General features: G+C 37.7%; 2 protein-coding genes across 6 annotated transcripts in view; both read right to left on the reverse strand.

Moving 5' to 3' along the window:
• Nucleotides 1-17,769, reverse strand: part of LOC145661079 (heparan-alpha-glucosaminide N-acetyltransferase-like) — a 643,046-nt gene that overhangs the window by 608,082 nt on the left and 17,195 nt on the right. The gene's annotated exons all lie outside the window — the stretch shown is intronic.
• LOC145661073 (uncharacterized) lies at nucleotides 2,850-12,595 on the reverse strand. The gene is made up of 4 exons (XM_081726517.1): nucleotides 9,964-12,595; nucleotides 6,487-7,145; nucleotides 4,939-5,176; nucleotides 2,850-2,987 (listed from the first exon to the last, which is right to left on the reverse strand). Exons 1-4 carry the CDS (start codon nucleotides 10,127-10,129, stop codon nucleotides 2,860-2,862), a joined length of 1,191 nt encoding a protein of 396 aa, XP_081582643.1. The 5' UTR covers nucleotides 10,130-12,595; the 3' UTR covers nucleotides 2,850-2,859.

A 17,769-nucleotide genomic window follows, 5' to 3' on the forward strand; every position in this document is an offset into this window, starting at 1 on the left:
ATATCATCCAATTCAAGAAGGTTGAAAAGTACCTATCCTGTCCAACTTTTATGCATATGACTTTTGTATATAATAATTCCTTCGTAAGGATGACATAATCATGAGTAACAGACGAATCATTATTACAGTGAAAAACGTGTGTTATGGGCAGATTGTACCACTTTTCTGTGAAAGCAGTTTCAGCTTCCATCTTTTCAACATAAAAATATATATGTTCTTTGCAACAAGATTCGCATTCAATAACATATATTTCTATGATCCTACAAACATGTGCTGTGCTACAGTCATCAAGCAAAAAGTAACTGTCATCGTGCTTCCTGTTAGTGCAGTGTTTAGAAGTGCAGAAAAGCATTTTTCCTGTGTGTATATCACCTATTCGAGAACATTTATATATTTTAGCGCTTTCTTTACCAGAAAAACACGTTGCTGTAATAGGAATACCGGACACTTGTGTTAAAATATACTGTGTAGAGCAATCAGTTTTTGTGGTATTGGCAAACGAGACTGATTTTGAACTTAAAAGGAATTCTGTAATCTTAACTGTTGCAGATGTTCCGCTACACGCATTTTCTCGTGCAAAGCCATTAACAATCTGTGAACCTATCTCTTGTGTTCCATGCATGTAGTGTTTTAAATTTCCATTTAGTGACTCAAACGGGAAACATGAGAAAGAATACAAAGGTCCTGCATTTTTGACACAATCAGTGAGGTGCAATAAATCATGTACGTTAGAACTCATATGCTTCCTACCATATAAATGTTCAGTTTGGAAAACAAATGCATGCAAACATTTTTCCATTGCATCCAAATGTTGCACGGAAATTGTACTTGATAAGAAACACGCCACTGGTTTGATGATTTGCAAAGTGTGATTGAAATAATCAGTATTATTGAAAATATCAGAAAATATAGGAAAGTACAGTAAGAAAAGATTCTCAAACTCGATAGCTTTCCAATTTCGACGTTCTTTGATCGATCGTGGAGAACGGGTTAAACATGATGGCGTTTTTATTTCTGTCAAACGCTTGTTGAGTACATTAATCTTGCGGCCTAAGTACCACACTTCATCCTTGTTTTTGGAATCCAGCCAATTCATGACTAAAGAACGAAATATACCCAGACATATACAATGCATGTAATCTATCATTGTACTCTCAATAATCTGATAATTATTAAGGAATGCAAATACACTTATCCCCTTAGCACCAAACTCTTTATTCTCACTATGTCGAGAGTGGTCTGCGTCATTTCGCAGCGGACCTTTAGGATGTGCCACATTGTACGGATAAATACGTAGTCCATGTTGTAAGTACTGTCCTGGTTGAAGACATTTACTGCATCCAAACTTGCCGTTGAATTGTACTAGCTGCTGTACAGCACACTTTGCAGGTTTATCAAACGTGCCAAGAATGGCATGCAAGCGTACCTGAGTGATAACATTATTTTTCAAAGTATATTGTCCTTGTAGAAGAACACCACATTCAAACTTCTTCAATTGTGCAGCTACACATGAATAAAATACAGAATGCAATAAATCGTTCTTTTTAACGTGCAACTCTGGAAGTCCGATGAAAGTGAACAATCCAACTAGAAGAATGTTTTCTGGTTTCCATCGCATCGGTTCATCTATTTCTAATATGGAAATGTAGAATGGCCAGAAAGTGATATGAGAACTGTTAAAACAGGTAACGCCATCAACATTTATGATCCCTGTCAAAGATAAAATTCCATCTTCATCCACTAATAATGGGTGTTCTTCCCTGAATTTCCTATAAATTTTACCATCTCTAACACTACTCAAGTTACCCTGACGTGATTGCGATATTGACAGATTTGCCAGAAAATGTGGTCGGGAAAACATGTTCTCCAGTTGTTTACCAATATCTACAGTAAAAAAAGAGTGAGCTTTTTTGCACACGTGTTTAGTACAGTTATTGCATGAAAGGGAAGCACAGGCTGAATCGTGAATATATGCACACTGGCAACAGAAGAAATGCCGCTGGACTTCTATGTTACGTAAAGCCATGAATTCTTGCAATAATAAATATTTCGTGCGTGGTACTTCTTTAATATTTACAGAATGCATTAACCTAAGAAGATCTGATGTTGCAGTTTTCGTGAGCTTGTGCTTATGAACAAACTGCATTATTTTTATAACAGATTTACTTTCAACGTTCTCCTGCAATGTAGAACTGTTTGGTCCCGAAACGTTATGAACTACATTTAATTGCAATTCAGGAACAGAAATATCTTTTAACTCAGAATTGCACTCTGAACTATCAGGCGAAAAGTCGAACGTTGATTTAAAAGGATGCTGTGAATATGTGCCGTGAAGTATTTCGTTTTGTTCCTCAAGAGGAAACGCCGGAAACGAACATTGTTCATCGATACAGCCCGATGAACCAACGCTTACACTGCCTGTCAACTTATTTTCCCCGATTTTTAAGCCCGCGTAATTGGGAAAAGGGTCAATTTGTGGTTTATCGGATTGTATCGAAGAATAATGGTTGTTTTCGTCCTTTTCTCGTGAAGAACAAGACGATGTACTAAGGCTATTACATAATGTACCTTCTCGTTGAGTGCCAGGAATTTCAGTGTTTACTCTCTTAACATGTAAACGCTTATTCCACCTATATCGTGTTTTTCTTGGTACCTGAAGCACCGAGGGAGTGGGACTGTTGCATGCAACATATTGTTTGTAGTTTCGTTTCATTGTAGTTTATAAGTTAACGTAACTATATTTTAAACACGTATAATGAACATACAAAAAGTAACTACAAATAACTCAAAAGAATATATATACACTGTATCTACAAATTACTATTATACTGTTGGTATGAAGCAAAATTAACACAAACTCTACTGATCATCTTGATCCTTCTGCTTGTCTCCGTGCCTATTCTTCCGAGCCGCCTGTACACATTTGTCCGTCATAGCTGCGTGAACTGCAGACGTCTTGGTATTAGGAAATTTGAGGAGAACATAATCTGTGATCAAAGAAAGGTCTTATCAACAAGGATCTTTTACACATATACTAAGCTGAAAATATAACGAAAGAAACAAACTACAAGTTAAAAAAAAGTCATATATTGAACAATGAACACTGATTGTAGGAGGTGACTGGGTGGACAGTAGAGAAACTAACAACTACAGATATAGTTATTGTTAAGAAAGAAATAGTTACATTCTGTTTAAAGAGTATTTTAGAAGTGTATTTATAGTTTTTACGGCTATAAGATTGGTTTGACTTAGTTTAACGTCCCACGGTTATGTCTGCTAGACTAAAGGAGAATGACCTGCTGATTATAGTGGAATCGAAACTACTTCGATCGTTCAACTGTACTTCCACCGGGAATCGAACCCGGGACCACGCGAACAGAAGTCAAGCGTGCTAGCCACTAGACCAAGCGAGGGTTCTTTACAGCTATGAGTCAAGTAGCGATAGGATTGGGTAAAGAAGTGGCAAATTAATTGGCCATAACGTACCATTCAATCCTGGACTGATTTCTTCTCATTTCAGGTCATGTCGGTGACCAAGAGAAGGGTTCAGGTGGATCAGTCGGAATCATGCTAAGTGTAAAAGTTAAACAAGTACAAAACTTGGAAAATTCGCCACAGAAACTTACAATTTGTTCACATACGTTAATGGAGATCAGTATCTATCTATCACGCGTATTCGAGTGGTTCAAGAATGTTAAAGGAAGGAGGGACAATCCAAAAACCCACTGTGACAGAGAATGTGTGTAGAAAATCGGTACAATTGTTCGAAACCGCTACATGAAAATTCGAGCAATTACTAACACCAATAAAGAAACAGTAAATAGAGTTTTACACGTGAAAAAGAAGTGTCATAAATCCTCTCGCACCAACACAGATTGAATTGCAGTACTGACATTTTTCAAAACAAAAAAAAAAATTATATTCGAGGTCAAATTAGAGGGAATTCGGGTATTGGCGAACCCGTCATCTAAAGCAGACCCTCCTTTTTTTATTTTGTCGATTTTCTTGAAGTGAGTTGGCAACATTATCAGAGAACGCAAATTGCTTACTCTTATGTCAAAGCTTTCACTGAAGATGTCATTGAATGCAAATAAGAATACGCAAATTTATGTCTGTAGCAGACTTCAAAACTTTCGAACGGTTAAAAAGTCTTTCCTTATGTATTTAGTTTCATTTAGATTCATGTTATATTAAGAACAAATAGGTGACATTGTCTTGACTAGACCTTACAAGAACATCAAAACCATCATGTAAAAATATTTAATTACTGGTGGCGGATAAAGTGGACCCCGGCATGGTAGCTAAAGTGAAGCAGAGTCCAATTTGCTCAACCTTTCCAGCAGTGCTCCTTTAAAGGTTCTTTTACTGAATTAATGACTGGCATAACTTAAAATGTGTAAACTTAATGCAGATATAACTGTTGGATACACAAATGCACACATGTACGAGTTTCTCAAGTCATTGCAGTATTGTTATAGCCATTGGACAAGTCGGTCATTGGAGTTCTGAAACGTTTCTACAATGGAGAAATCATAATGTACCTCAGACCTACAGGTCATCCTATCACTCACTGTAATTTGACAAAACTTTGATAGGACAATTAAGGTTACAGACCGGCGTCTTTAATTTCTCGTTCAGCACCTTTTGTGCTACAGGATTCTAGCCCATTAACAGAAGACCCCAGGGATCCACTTTATCGGAGCAGTTTCAAAATCAGCAAATTTTCACACTTCCAGTAAGGAAGAATTAAAAAATGAATACAGCATAAGCTAAATTATTGTGCTTAAACATGATACAAATAAATAAAGAATTGTTTTGTTATTGATTTATAGAAGTATCAATTTGTATTTAAAAATATAGCCCACTTCCTCCATGATGTACTATGCAAGAAATGCGAAACAAAAATTATAAGTAAAAGGCATATGAAACCTAACATACCTTTGATAGCACTAATAATATCTGGAGACAGTGTTTTCTTTATTTTGCCACGACCAGTTATTGAACTTGTACTAAGCTCATCATCATCAAAAAAGCACGACATAAGATTTCTCGTGAGCTTTGTAGCAGAATGGCCTGCACTGGCTACGCAGCGAATTAATCGGGAATGCTTTATTGTAATGTCAGGGTAATCAGGACTGAGAACCACATCATCTCCATGTACGGATCTCGAGTATTCCTGTAAGTAAAAGTTTAACACAATAATTAATCTTAACACATTCTACCATTTACTTTTACATATATGATGTACAGTAGAAATAAAATTACCCGAATTGCTTTGGAAACAAACGATCTTACCACGAACAATCTTTTGCGCTTGATTTTGGTTCTTGAACCCCCCCAACACAAAACAAGGGTAGAGATAACGAAAGCCGAAACGATGCGAGACTTAGCTGGATCGAAACTAGTAGTGTGAGCTGATTGACTGATTTTAACACACTGTACATGCAAAATTTAAACTACTTTGTTTTTATAAGTCTTTAATTTGTCATTTAAGCAAATTTAGATTTTTGTATAAAAATACTATTTTCGTAAGTTATCAGGATCGAGTGTAGTCCAATTAATCCGGATAATTGTAACTCTACCGTATATAAGCACAATAACTGCCCAACATATGAACAGTATGTATCAAACACTACTACAACAGCGAAATTGAGCGTGTTTTTAAAATTGCATTGTCTAGGGAATACATATAATTTTATACGCCTCCAGCTAGCAAAAAGGAAACAAAAAGAAACATATGTAAGAACAGTGCCGTCAAATCTAATTAAAACAAGCAAACCGCAAATGATGGCTTTCCGAAAATAGTGACCCAATCACATTTGAAAGGGACGAGAATGGATACATTATACGCAAGAATTTTCGAGGTGCAATCTTCCTATAAGCACAGATGAAATGCAAATATATACACACAAAGAAAGAGAAAATGAAATGACTTTCGAGTCTTCCGTTCTGCGGTTATGTGGAGTAAGCTAAAGGAGACAGTGATGATGAGAACCAATGAAATGATGGAATGAACAGAGGTGAACGCTGTAACCCTCTCCACTGGTCTAGTGGCTAGAATGCGCGCCTTTGGCGTAAAAGATCCCGGTTCGATTCCCGGTGGTAGAGCATTGAAAGAGAGGTTCGGATTCCACTTTAAACTATATGTCCACGTCTCATATAGCCTCCCTCCTGAAAAAAAAGACGTAAGCGATAATCAAATCAAATAATCAAAAGTAAACGCTCTACCATTGAGCCACTGCGACCCCACACAAAGAAAAGAGACAAAATACTTAATGCAGACTTTGTCTGTCTTATAGAGACTATGCCGTTACCTTAAATTACTCATAGTTTGAAATAAGCAAGCAGAAAGAGAAATTTGGACCGCCACTTACATATTTGTATGACCCTAAGAATTTGAACAATTGTACGCCCGCACCCCTTCCCTACAAAACGGCGATAAATTGATCTAAAACCTTAGTCTTAAAATCTAGAAAAGAAACTTACGTTACTACTTTGACTGGATGGTGACACCTCATGGTTGGATTCTTCAAGATCTTCGGCATCTAGCAATGTGAACAAGAATGTCTTGACACTTCTCGGTACTTTGAGCTTCCGCTGTTTATCTCTGGAAGCGCATTCCTTCTTTAGAGCATCTACTAAGCATTTTTCTTCGTCTAATTTGGTGCGCAAATCATTAACTTCTTCTTTCAGTACGCTGCAGTTTTGACATTTGTCGATCTTTCGTACTTTTGGTTTCGAGCCTGATGGACTGTTCTGAGCTGATAAGTATGCGTTGCTTGGATGCTTGTCTATCTGTTCTTGACAAACGTTACTGGCGGATGCTGACTGTAAACTTCCGTTGCAAGAAGTTCTGTTTATTTGCTCTTGCCAGACGTTACTGCCGGGTGTAGTTTCTGTAGCCGACTCAGATGGAAAATTATCCGTACATAGTGTGGGGTCCTTCACAATAGTTTCAAAGTTCCTTTCAAATATTTCTTTCAAACTGCCTAGATTTCTACGATTTTCATCCTCTTCATCTGTTGGAATCGGATCTGTTGAACTTAGGTCATCAGAATTATTACTGCTGCCAGAATCATATCTTATTACCCGTTCCGTCTTCCCGACAAACTTCCTTTGTTCCACCTCACATTCGGTTTTAGTACCTGAAAAAAAAATCCATCATGATGTCATCTGCATCTGAAGTTTTCGGTGGTACATCATAATCACTTCATAAAATATAAGCAATACAAGAAAAGGGCCACCCGTTAAAGGGATCTACTACAGATTACATGCACCAGCTTCCAAGGAAAAGTAGTAGGTTCAGTAGTTAAATAATCGTGGCAGATACTGACCGATTGAAAGTAGTGCCATTGTGGGAGATGTGAGAAGGCTATCTAATTGACCCGGGTGGTAAAGTTTGAGATAAAGTGTCCCTTATACAGCTAGCAAACTACAGAAACTGCATACCTCAATCTAGCCGATGCTTCTAAATCACTCGTTCGCAGTAGGAGTACAAATATATAATCAATAATTTCGTAGAGAACAGTGTATACTGATAGTTAATATATAGGGGCGCAGATTTTTTAAAAATATGTGGACATAAAAATGATAACTTTGCGGTTAAACGAGTGACTGCATATGAAAGAGGACTGTGTTCGATATTAATTCCGACTATCGGAGTGCCCTGCATTCTCCATGCCTCCTGCAGGACAAACACCAGTTCTCGCATTAGTTAGTCCATTTGCGATGTCGCTGTCGCAAGACTATTAGAATAGATCGTGGCTAAGCTGTTAGCGCACGCGCCTTTGACGTGAGAAACTTGGGTTTGATTCCCAGTGGAAGCTCATGTGGTTCGGATTTCCTGTTAATCAGTATGTCTACGTTTCATATGGCCTCGTTGCTGAAAGGGACGTTGAACTCAAAATCAACTCAACTATTAGAACGGGAAACTCCAAAACTTAAAGTCAGTGGGTGCGCTTTTAGAATAAGCATAAACCTCGTTTATTCCCCAGTAGTGCAATTCCTAAAGTTTACTGATGAAAGAAGTAAATGTTTTATGAATGTCTGTAAACCGAAGACAAAACTTTTATAAATTGGTTTACACACACACACATTATTACTCGGTAGTAGTACATTGTTACTTGGGCCTGTACAGTAAGAGTTTAAGAATGCCTTATGGAATCATTTGAAGCAAGAAAAGTTAAGACAAATGATTTTTATTTTGCCGACGTATGTAAATATTCACGAATCTAGGCACAGTAGTAATGTTTGCATGGTGTAGCTATTCTTCATAATCTCATTCGAGACTTACAAAACCTACACGCAAACTACAACGTATGATGTTGCAGTTCATTTCCTACATCCCAAGAAATGGCATTTGTGCTGGCTGTATCGCCAGACCACATGAAAATCGAAAAAGAAGTACCAACATGAACTACATTTGGTTAGAGTACATTACTTTACGTTAGGTTATGTTACATTAGGCAGGTTAGGTTCAGTTACAAGTCAATTACCTTCAAAACAAAGGCATGTAAATTTTTACAATTTGCAATAGAACATTACTATTTGCGTATAAATAAGACGTCCGAATGTATATGATATGAAAACTACAGTACAAGACATTAACCAACCTGTGCTAGGTGCTCACTAAAAGCAGAGCGCGTTAGTTAGGGCGGGTAAAGGAACAGGCGCATGAGCGAGGGTAGTGAAAACAGGTGGGTGTTGGCAATGATAAGAGTTTGAATAGCACTTGTCGTTGTTTCATACTAGTAACACTCCACTTGTAAATAGTACACCGTGTCTTTCACACAATTTCAACAGCTGACGTTCGTTATTTTCGTGTACGTAATTCTATAAAACTCACACGATATGTCATAATATTGATATATATGCGCCATTTCCACACTTCATTTCTCGCCACTAAATCATAACAAGTGTACCTCTATGTGAAATAGTCTCTTCCGCCTCCACATACAATGACGCTTAGAACACCAAAACCAGCCTACCAAACCCCTTTCTTAACTTCAGCTATTCCCCTAATCTGCTTTTCATTCAAGCTCCTTCACAAACCAAAATAGGAGTATGTTTAGTACAAGAGGTCCAAAAGCACGTAAAAAACAGAAAATTTACAGAAGAAACGAATGATGCAAGTACTTAGACGTAACAGAACGTAACCAAATCTAACCTAACCTAAACCAACCTACTATTAGTAGAAATAAGCGAAATTCTATCATTCTTTGGAAAAGTATGCTGGACCCATACACTAATATAACATAAACTAACCTAAGCTTACCTAAATTAACATAACCTACCCTAAACTAGCCTAATGTGAACAGAAATTACCAAAATTGTAACATTTTTTAGAGAAAAGTGCTGGACCCCTTCTGCTAAACATAGGCCCCAAAATAAATTATCCAATTCACCCAGTAGATTTCCAAAATATTGGAGGCGGTACAGCACTTAAACCCCAAGAACCAACATGGTTCACACTGTTTTACGTTAATCACTAAAAATCTACTATTCTACTCTGATACCTACAAAAGTGTTATTTAAACTCAGATATCTAGATTCAGGTCGACTGCCAACAGTTAAAGTGTACTAAATAGTTTATTTTGGCGCCAACTGTTGTTGATCTAGCCACACAATAAATAAATTTAAAAAAAAAAAAAACTTAGGATTATAAATAGTAAATACTTCTAAAATATAACAGAGTGACAGTGAATTAAAAGTGAGCACAATACTCTGTTACTTAGCCAGAAGACATTTTCTCCAATGTACTTCGCTGAGTCATTAACATCCGTAGATTCATGCGATTTGTATTTCCATCGTTCGGTAGTTACTACAAATTCGCGGTAATTTTCTGTTTCGACAGTTCACTGCAAAACACACGGTAATGAATCACACATTAAATATATGTCATTATCTTAAATTAATTACATCTATAGCTGTTAAAGTATTGTTAGAGCCAAATACATTACTCACCTACATAAAGAATTCTACCATCGTAGCACGTGCTTCCTTTCCATTGTACAGGGTACACTTTTCCAAGTGTAAGTTTACCTGTACATTTACATTTCTTGCGGTGTAGAATGGAATAAGTATTATTATCCCATTCAACTACAACATACGCATTATTTGCCGTTGACATCTTGAAAGCCACTGTAATCTTGTGGAAACTTACAATTCATCCGCTACCATCGAGCACACAACCATAGAAAAACCACTGATCACAAACCCTAACGTCAACAACCAGCAGACGATTGACAACGAACAAACGAACGCTGTGGCGCCAAGCGTCTTTCCTGTGCGTAAACATATAGGTTCTGATCACGTTATAATTATGTTGTTTTCGATATTGTCTCCCAAGTTTACAATATACATATAAGAATAACTTATATGTGTATGACGATAATTGTGTATTGTTCACATATCGCAATTCTTAAGGAAAGGAAACTTATTATTCAGACTCAGGGGTGTCATTTGAGAAAGTCAAGGGGGCAATCGCCCCATGAGTTTCAGAATCTCTTAATTAATTGTGCAGTAATATAATATAAATAAAATGTTAGTGTGTTTGTGCGTATGCTTCTTTGGGTGCCAGACGAATGGACCGAGAGTTATCAAATTTTGGTCACGGGTATGCTGGTCCACGGCCAAGACCAAGACGAAGCATTTTTTCCAAACTTCGAACTAGGGGTCGCAAGGGAGGATTTACTACGACATGAAAATATAGTCGAAAATGACTTATATTAATGTTAACTTCATAGTTTTCGGAATCGCTGAGATCATAGTGAAACTCCCGATTGCGTTCACTTGCCCACCCCCCTTGGGGGCCAAGAGTCAACAGCAGGTCACCGAGACATGTACAAATAATCGAAAATAACCAATATTAGTGTCAAGTCTATAATTTACAGGCTCGCTGAGATTAACGCTGAAGCTATGGATCCCGTATATAATTCCAAATACAGCCCCATCGCCTAGGGGCCGAGTCAGGGACATACGCAGGGGGTGGTCCTGGGGGTCCGGACCCTCCCCGAAATTTCGACTTTTATGTAAATTTAGCCTAATTTTAGGGGCAACTTTAGAAATTTTAATATAAAATACTCTCATATTGAGTTTGGACTCCTCCCGAAATAAATTCCTGCGTACGCTACTGCCGAGAGTCACCAAGCGGGTCACCGAGACACGTAGAAATAAGCGAAAATTACCGATGTTAGTGTCAAATACATTATCGTATCCTTTTATCCATCTGCATGTACTTTCCAGGTGTTTTACATGTACATGGTAAGTACCTGGGCATACTGGGGAAATAATGCATTTCCCATGCATGTGGCATGTAGTTTCCGATACATAGTGATTTACCTGTCTTATATTCCCTGTACATGTACGCTTTATCTACGTCTGCCAGGTACAATACATGCACCTGTGACATTCATTTTCCGTGGATGCATGTTCCTTACCTGTTTTCATTTATATGTACAGGAATTGTACATTCCATGTTTTTCACTCCTAACTTACGCATGTAAACATGTAATTTACATTGCATTTTTTCTATCGTTCTGCAGGTACTTTGCATGTGTTTTACATGTACATGGTAAGTACCTGGGCATACTGGTGAAATAATGCATTTCCCATGCATGTGGCATGTAGTTTCCGATACATAGTGATTTACCTGTCTTATATTCCCTGTACATGTACGCTTTATCTACGTCTGCCAGGTACAATACATGCACCTGTGACATTCATTTTCCGTGGATGCATGTTCCTTACCTGTTTTCATTTATATGTACAGGAATTGTACATTCCATGTTTTTCACTCCTAACTTACGCATGTAAACATGTAATTTACATTGCATTTTTTCTATCGTTCTGCAGGTATTTTGCATGTGTTTTACATGTACATGGTAAGTACCTGGGCATACTGGTGAAATAATGCATTTCCCATGCATGTGGCATGTAGTTTCCGATACATAGTGATTTACCTGTCTTATATTCCCTGTACATGTACGCTTTATCTACGTCTGCCAGGTACAATACATGCACCTGTGACATTCATTTTCCGTGGATGCATGTCCCTTACCTGTTTTCATTTATATGTACACGTATTGTACATTCCATGTTTTTCACTCCTAACTTACGCATGTAAACATGTAATTTACATTGCATTTTTTCTATCGTTCTGCAGGTACTTTGCATGTGTTTTACATGTACATGTTAAGTACATGGGCTTAAGAGGAAAAACTAGCATTTCCCATGCATGTGACTGATAGATTACAGGCACATGCCATCAATTTGAATCATGTTTTTTGAACATACGTATTGCTCTTGTATGTCCCAGGTATATTACATGGACCTGTACTATGCATGTACCTTGGTGTATGTACATTACATGTCTCCTTTATATGTACAGATACTTTTCATTGCATGTTTGAGAACTTCTAACATTGAACACCATCTACACATGTATCACATGTTTATAGCCACAGGTAGATTCACCTGTCAGTGGGAAACTAACATGCTTTTTACAGCTACAGGCGCCTGTATAGTACCTGTTAAAGTCACATGTACCTGTACATGCACAGAACATTGCCTGGAATTTGTCACATTTTCATATGGGAGTAGTAAACTATCTACATACTATCATCATTCAAACGTAAAGCGGACAAGTTGAAGATCCGTGAACATCCTAGCAAATCGGACAACAAACGATGTTAATATATATAAAAATAACTTTTTTATGCAAATGAATGGACAATGCCATTAGTGGCCCAAGACAGAATCAAACCAAATTGCTGGCAAACTATCTACATGGTATTGTCTTTCAAACGTAAAACGGGCAGGTTGAGGATCCGTAAACATTCTTCGAAAGCGGACATAAACCGAGTCAATATATAAAAAATAACTTTTTTATGAAAATGAATGGAAGTTACCATTAGTGGTCCAACACAGAATCAAACGTTATTACTAGTAAATTATCTACACAGTATCATCTTTCAAACGTAAAAAGGACAAGTTGAGGGTCCGCAACGAAAACGGATAATACACGAAGTCAATATATATAAAAAAATAACTTCTTAGGCAAATGTATGGAAATTACCATTTGTGGTCGAACATGGAATCAAAACAAATTACTAGCCAATTATTTACATACCAGCATCTTTCAAACGTGAAACGGACAAGTTAAGGATCCGTAAAGATCCTACGAAAACGGATAATAAACCGAGTCAATACATAAAAAAAAATACTCTTCTATGTAAATGAATGGAAATTACCATCAGTTGGTAACACAGAATCGAACCAAATTACTAGGAAGTTATTTATGTACGGTTTTCTTTCGAACGTGAGAAGGAGTAGTATAGGATCCGTAAAGATCCTGCGACAACTGACAATAAACGGAGCAATATATAAAACAATAACTTCTTTAAGCAAATGAACGGAAATTATCCTCAGTGACCCAACAGAATCGAACCAAATCCCTAACTAATTATCTACATCTTTCAAACGTAAAACGCACAAATTGCGGATCCGCAAAGATCCTAATGAAGCGGTGTCTATATACATATAAAAGTAACTTTTTTACGTAAGTGAATGGAAATTGCCCTCAGTGCACCAACACAAAATCCAACCAAATTCCTAGCAAACTATCTACATATTATTATCATTCAAACGTAAAACGGAGAAGTTGAGGATCCGTAAAGATCCTACGAAAACGGACAAGAAACAGTGATAATAATATGTCTGACCGCTGGATCTGACCTTTACGATACCGCTGGATCTGTCCCATAAGTCTGTTTACATAGGCCATCTCGGTAACTATTGAAGATACGAAAAAATGATAAGAGAGTAATGTTATTGGAAAGTATGTGTTTTCAATCCAAATGTTGGAATTTTCCGAATTGGACCAACCGTTTGGGCTGTACTCTGGTATAGCGCCCAATGGTAAAGAAAAATTCAACTTTGTCATATCTTTGTTGGACAACAATGAAAGAAAGAGTGTTAGTTTGAAGTATCCTGGACCAAGGAGAATAGAACGTACGACCACAATGAAGGATATGAAGAAGGATCACAAGCGACGTCAATCCAAGGCAGTGGCGTCACCATCGGAGGGGGAACAGGTACGAAAAAGAAAGTGAAATGAGTTTTATCCCTTTCTAATTTTATTCAATTGTACTCTTGTTTCGTTTCCTTGGCATCACTTAGCCATTAGTACCAGTTTGCCGTGAATAAATTCATTTTTTTCGTACCTCCCCCCTAACTTCTGATGGTGACGCCACTGCCTTGGATTGACGTCGTGTGTGACCCTTCTTCATATTCTTCATTGTGGTCGTCAATTCTATTCTTCTTGGTCCAGGATACTTCAAACTACACACTCTTTCCTTCATTGTTGTCCAACACAGACGTGGCAACGTTGCATTTCTCTTTACCATTGGGCGCTATACCAGTGTACAACTCAAACAGTTGGTCCAATTCGGAAAATTCCAACATTTTAGATTGAAAACACACACTTTCCAATAACGTTGCTCTCTTATCATTTTTTCGTATCTTCAATAGTTACCGAGATGGCCTATGTAAACAGACTTATGGGACATCCTGTATATGATCATTAAATTAAAATTTATCGTAATTTGACTCATAACAAACATTTTGCCGTTTTATATCGTAAAGGTCAGATCCAGCGATATTGTAACAGAGCGGTGCGCGAGCAATTGACTAGAAATTCAAACACCGACTACATATACTTTCAAAGCCTTGTTTATTACAAGTTTAAATTCTTTAGTGAGTGGAGAGGAGGGCGTGGATCATGGGTCAGAGTTGACGATGGGCTTCGGTGGGTGTTGGGTCAGAGTGGGTCATGTTGGGTGATAGGTTAGAGTGAGTCATCGTGGATCAGAGTGACTCCAGAAAACTACACAACGTTTAACTATATTTTGGTGGCTTGGTGGTAGACCACTCACATCTGATTCCAGAGCTTTCTGGTTCGATTCAAGGCCAGATGAGGTCGTGGTGGACGACATAGTGTGCATCGCTTTCCTCGGGGATCCTCCCGTTTCCTTCCACTTTCTAATTCTACCAATTCTTTCATAATCTTTCAGTTGTAGTTTCATCCGTCTCCTTTAGCCTCGAAACGTTAAACTAAAGATTTCATTTTCGCTTATCATATGGATAACAAAATCGAGATAACATGAACAGAATACGTTGCTTGCATGGAAGATGTCAATGGCGAGTATGGAATCAACTCGAAAATTAATTGAAAAGGAGACCTTTGAAAACACGATGAATACGGTAGATTATATAAGCGATTATCTTTGTGAACTGTATAATATTTACCCAGATTTGATTAGCTCATTACCCAGATTTGATTAGCTCATCACAGGATATTATGTAACGGAGACGTTTTGTTTCAACGGTGACGACCTAGGAGCTTCTCATGCTACAGAGTAATTTTGTAGTCAAACTACTTTTGTGAACTCTTTTTGCACACGATCAATTTTAATTGTTATTCATATGGCACGTAGCAGTTCATGGTAGTACATGGATTGCGTCCTTCTCACTAGTTCTGAAAGTTCAGCGAAGTAGGACGCGTTGGATTTGCTCATGAATAAGGTTATTTACGATTGCTGAAAAGGCTGACATTCTGTTCATGTAGAGTGAATATAAAAAGAATGCTGTGCATGATGTACGCTATGAGATATATCAATAGACTTAAACCAAGCCGACAGCTAGAAATCTAACACTTCTTCGTCGTACAACAAACAAACAAGTGATTGGCATATATTCTAGATCCCTGCGTTAGCACACTTTCTATTGCTAGGGGTTCGGGGCTGAGTCAGACAAGTACCATTTGTTCGTTCGTTACAAGTTCTATTATATGATGTTTCACTCCACCAACAAGTGTATGGAGAATATTATCATATTCGTCAACATTTTGTGAATGCGCATTAGGAGAGAATGCAACCGATTGGTTTTGCATCTTGTTTTCTAACGGAGGAACATTTAATAATCATGGGCAGTCGAACTTCCGAAATATGCATTGTAACCATCAAGTATTGTTCACAGACGTTACACTGAATACCAGAAGGTATATCTTGTCCCAGCACAGCAACTACCAGTCCGCAGTGCTTTGCTCACCACGGTCTCTCTTAACTATATATTTCCTCATTGGTAGAAGTGGACCTGCCTATTGAGCAGCCCATCCTCTCGATTTGACGTTTTATAATTTTCCTGTGGGTAATGCCGCTGTGTAATGTGGGTTCCTATCACCACGGCATGGTGCGTCCTCAGGTTGCAGATTGAGGAGAAGGCTTTTAGATACAGAGGTTAGCCACGAATATACCAGAGATGAAGTGGGTCAAGTTTTCTGAGTGGGTCAGTGGGTCGTGGGTCAACAGCATGTGACCCACCACCCACCGTGACCCACTGCGACCCACCACCCACCATGACCCACTGCGACCCACCATCCACCGTGACCCATTGCGACCTACCACCCACCATGACCCACTGTGACCCACCACCCACCGTGACCCACTGCGACCTACTACCCACCATGACCCATTGCGACCCACCGACTCAGTATGATCTACTGACCCTCTCTGCTCACTGCATTGTAGACAGTATCTTCTGAAGACTGGTAAATTTGCCTTCGTGTTACTTTCAAGACCTTCATTTCCCTTCCTTTTCCACTTGTTTCTGTCTACTTATCTGAGGTGAGTATACCTAACCAAGTGAAAAAAGAATTTCAGACACTTTTGGATATTGATATTTTTAATAGTAATAATAGGAATAGGACTTACACTACAACTTGGCTTTCGAGACCTGTGAGTTTTTAGAGCTAACTACTGGAAAAAATACATTTTTGAATCACTATAATATATAAATTGTTATACAAAAAATTGAATGTAACTATGTGTACCTGATCATCACGGTCAAATTGAAAAGTCAAATGAAATTACTTTTGGTATATAGTTAGGCCTTAATCCAAACTGGGATGTTATATTGCTTTCATTATAATGTATAATATCCTAAGGGGGTAGTGAGGATCCGAATTTTTGCTAAAATTCAGTGTATATACTCTTTATTGAAAATAAACAGAATGCGTCCTAGCATTTTTTTAAATTTTCCTTTATGTGGGGGGGGGGCACTTTCTATATATGGAAAATTGGTAGTGAGTTGGTTTGTAAAAAATGATCGAAAACGATCGATGTTATTTAAGAAAAAAAATCAGAAACAAAAAATACAGCGCTTGGCTTCATATATCCATTGCTTTCTGCTATAATAATTGCTGAAGCTTATGTTTATTATATGGAGCGCTTACAGCACAGGGCAATCAACCCATAAAGTTGTGAGAAAAATAGGCATAAACTTTGTACAGTAAGCTTAATTACACGGAAATTTGAAGTTTGGATTGTACGCATAATTATATGGAAAATTTTACACTTTTTTTTCCCTTTACGTTGGTCTAATTACTTTGATTTGGAACTTTGAAATTTCATCCTTTTTTCCACTGAAAATTATTGATAATTCAACAAGGAAATAATTATACTATGATAATTTAATTGAAATTCATCGTAATTTGGCACATGGCAAACAGCAGTGTGGTAATTGAAGTTGAAGAAGGAGGGAAATTCCCATTCACCTCTGAACACTTTCCAGGAACCTCGTTCCCTTTCGCTTTCTAGACGGGGGAGGGAACTTGGTAATGGTATCAAACCTTCATGTGTAATTACAAAAATTAAATTTATAAACAAATAAGAAATCATCAGTTTATCAGGCTTTAATTGATAATTTATTCAC

Source organism: Thermobia domestica, chromosome 1 (assembly GCF_964235325.1).
Source record: "Thermobia domestica chromosome 1, izTheDome1.hap1.1, whole genome shotgun sequence".
NCBI classification, from domain to species: Eukaryota; Metazoa; Arthropoda; class Insecta; order Zygentoma; family Lepismatidae; genus Thermobia; species Thermobia domestica.

Excerpts from the sequence above, each read along its gene's own strand:
- LOC145661073 (XM_081726517.1), bottom strand. The coding sequence starts at position 10,129 with ATGTCAACGGCAAATAATGCGTATGTTGTAGTTGAATGGGATAATAAT. Across the intron at positions 7,146-9,963 it reads TGGTAGAATTCTTTATGTAG|GTACTAAAACCGAATGTGAG; the intron begins GTGAGTAATGTA and ends TTTTTTTTTCAG. Across the intron at positions 5,177-6,486 it reads CATCCAGTCAAAGTAGTAAC|GAATACTCGAGATCCGTACA; the intron begins GTAAGTTTCTTT and ends TTTTACTTACAG.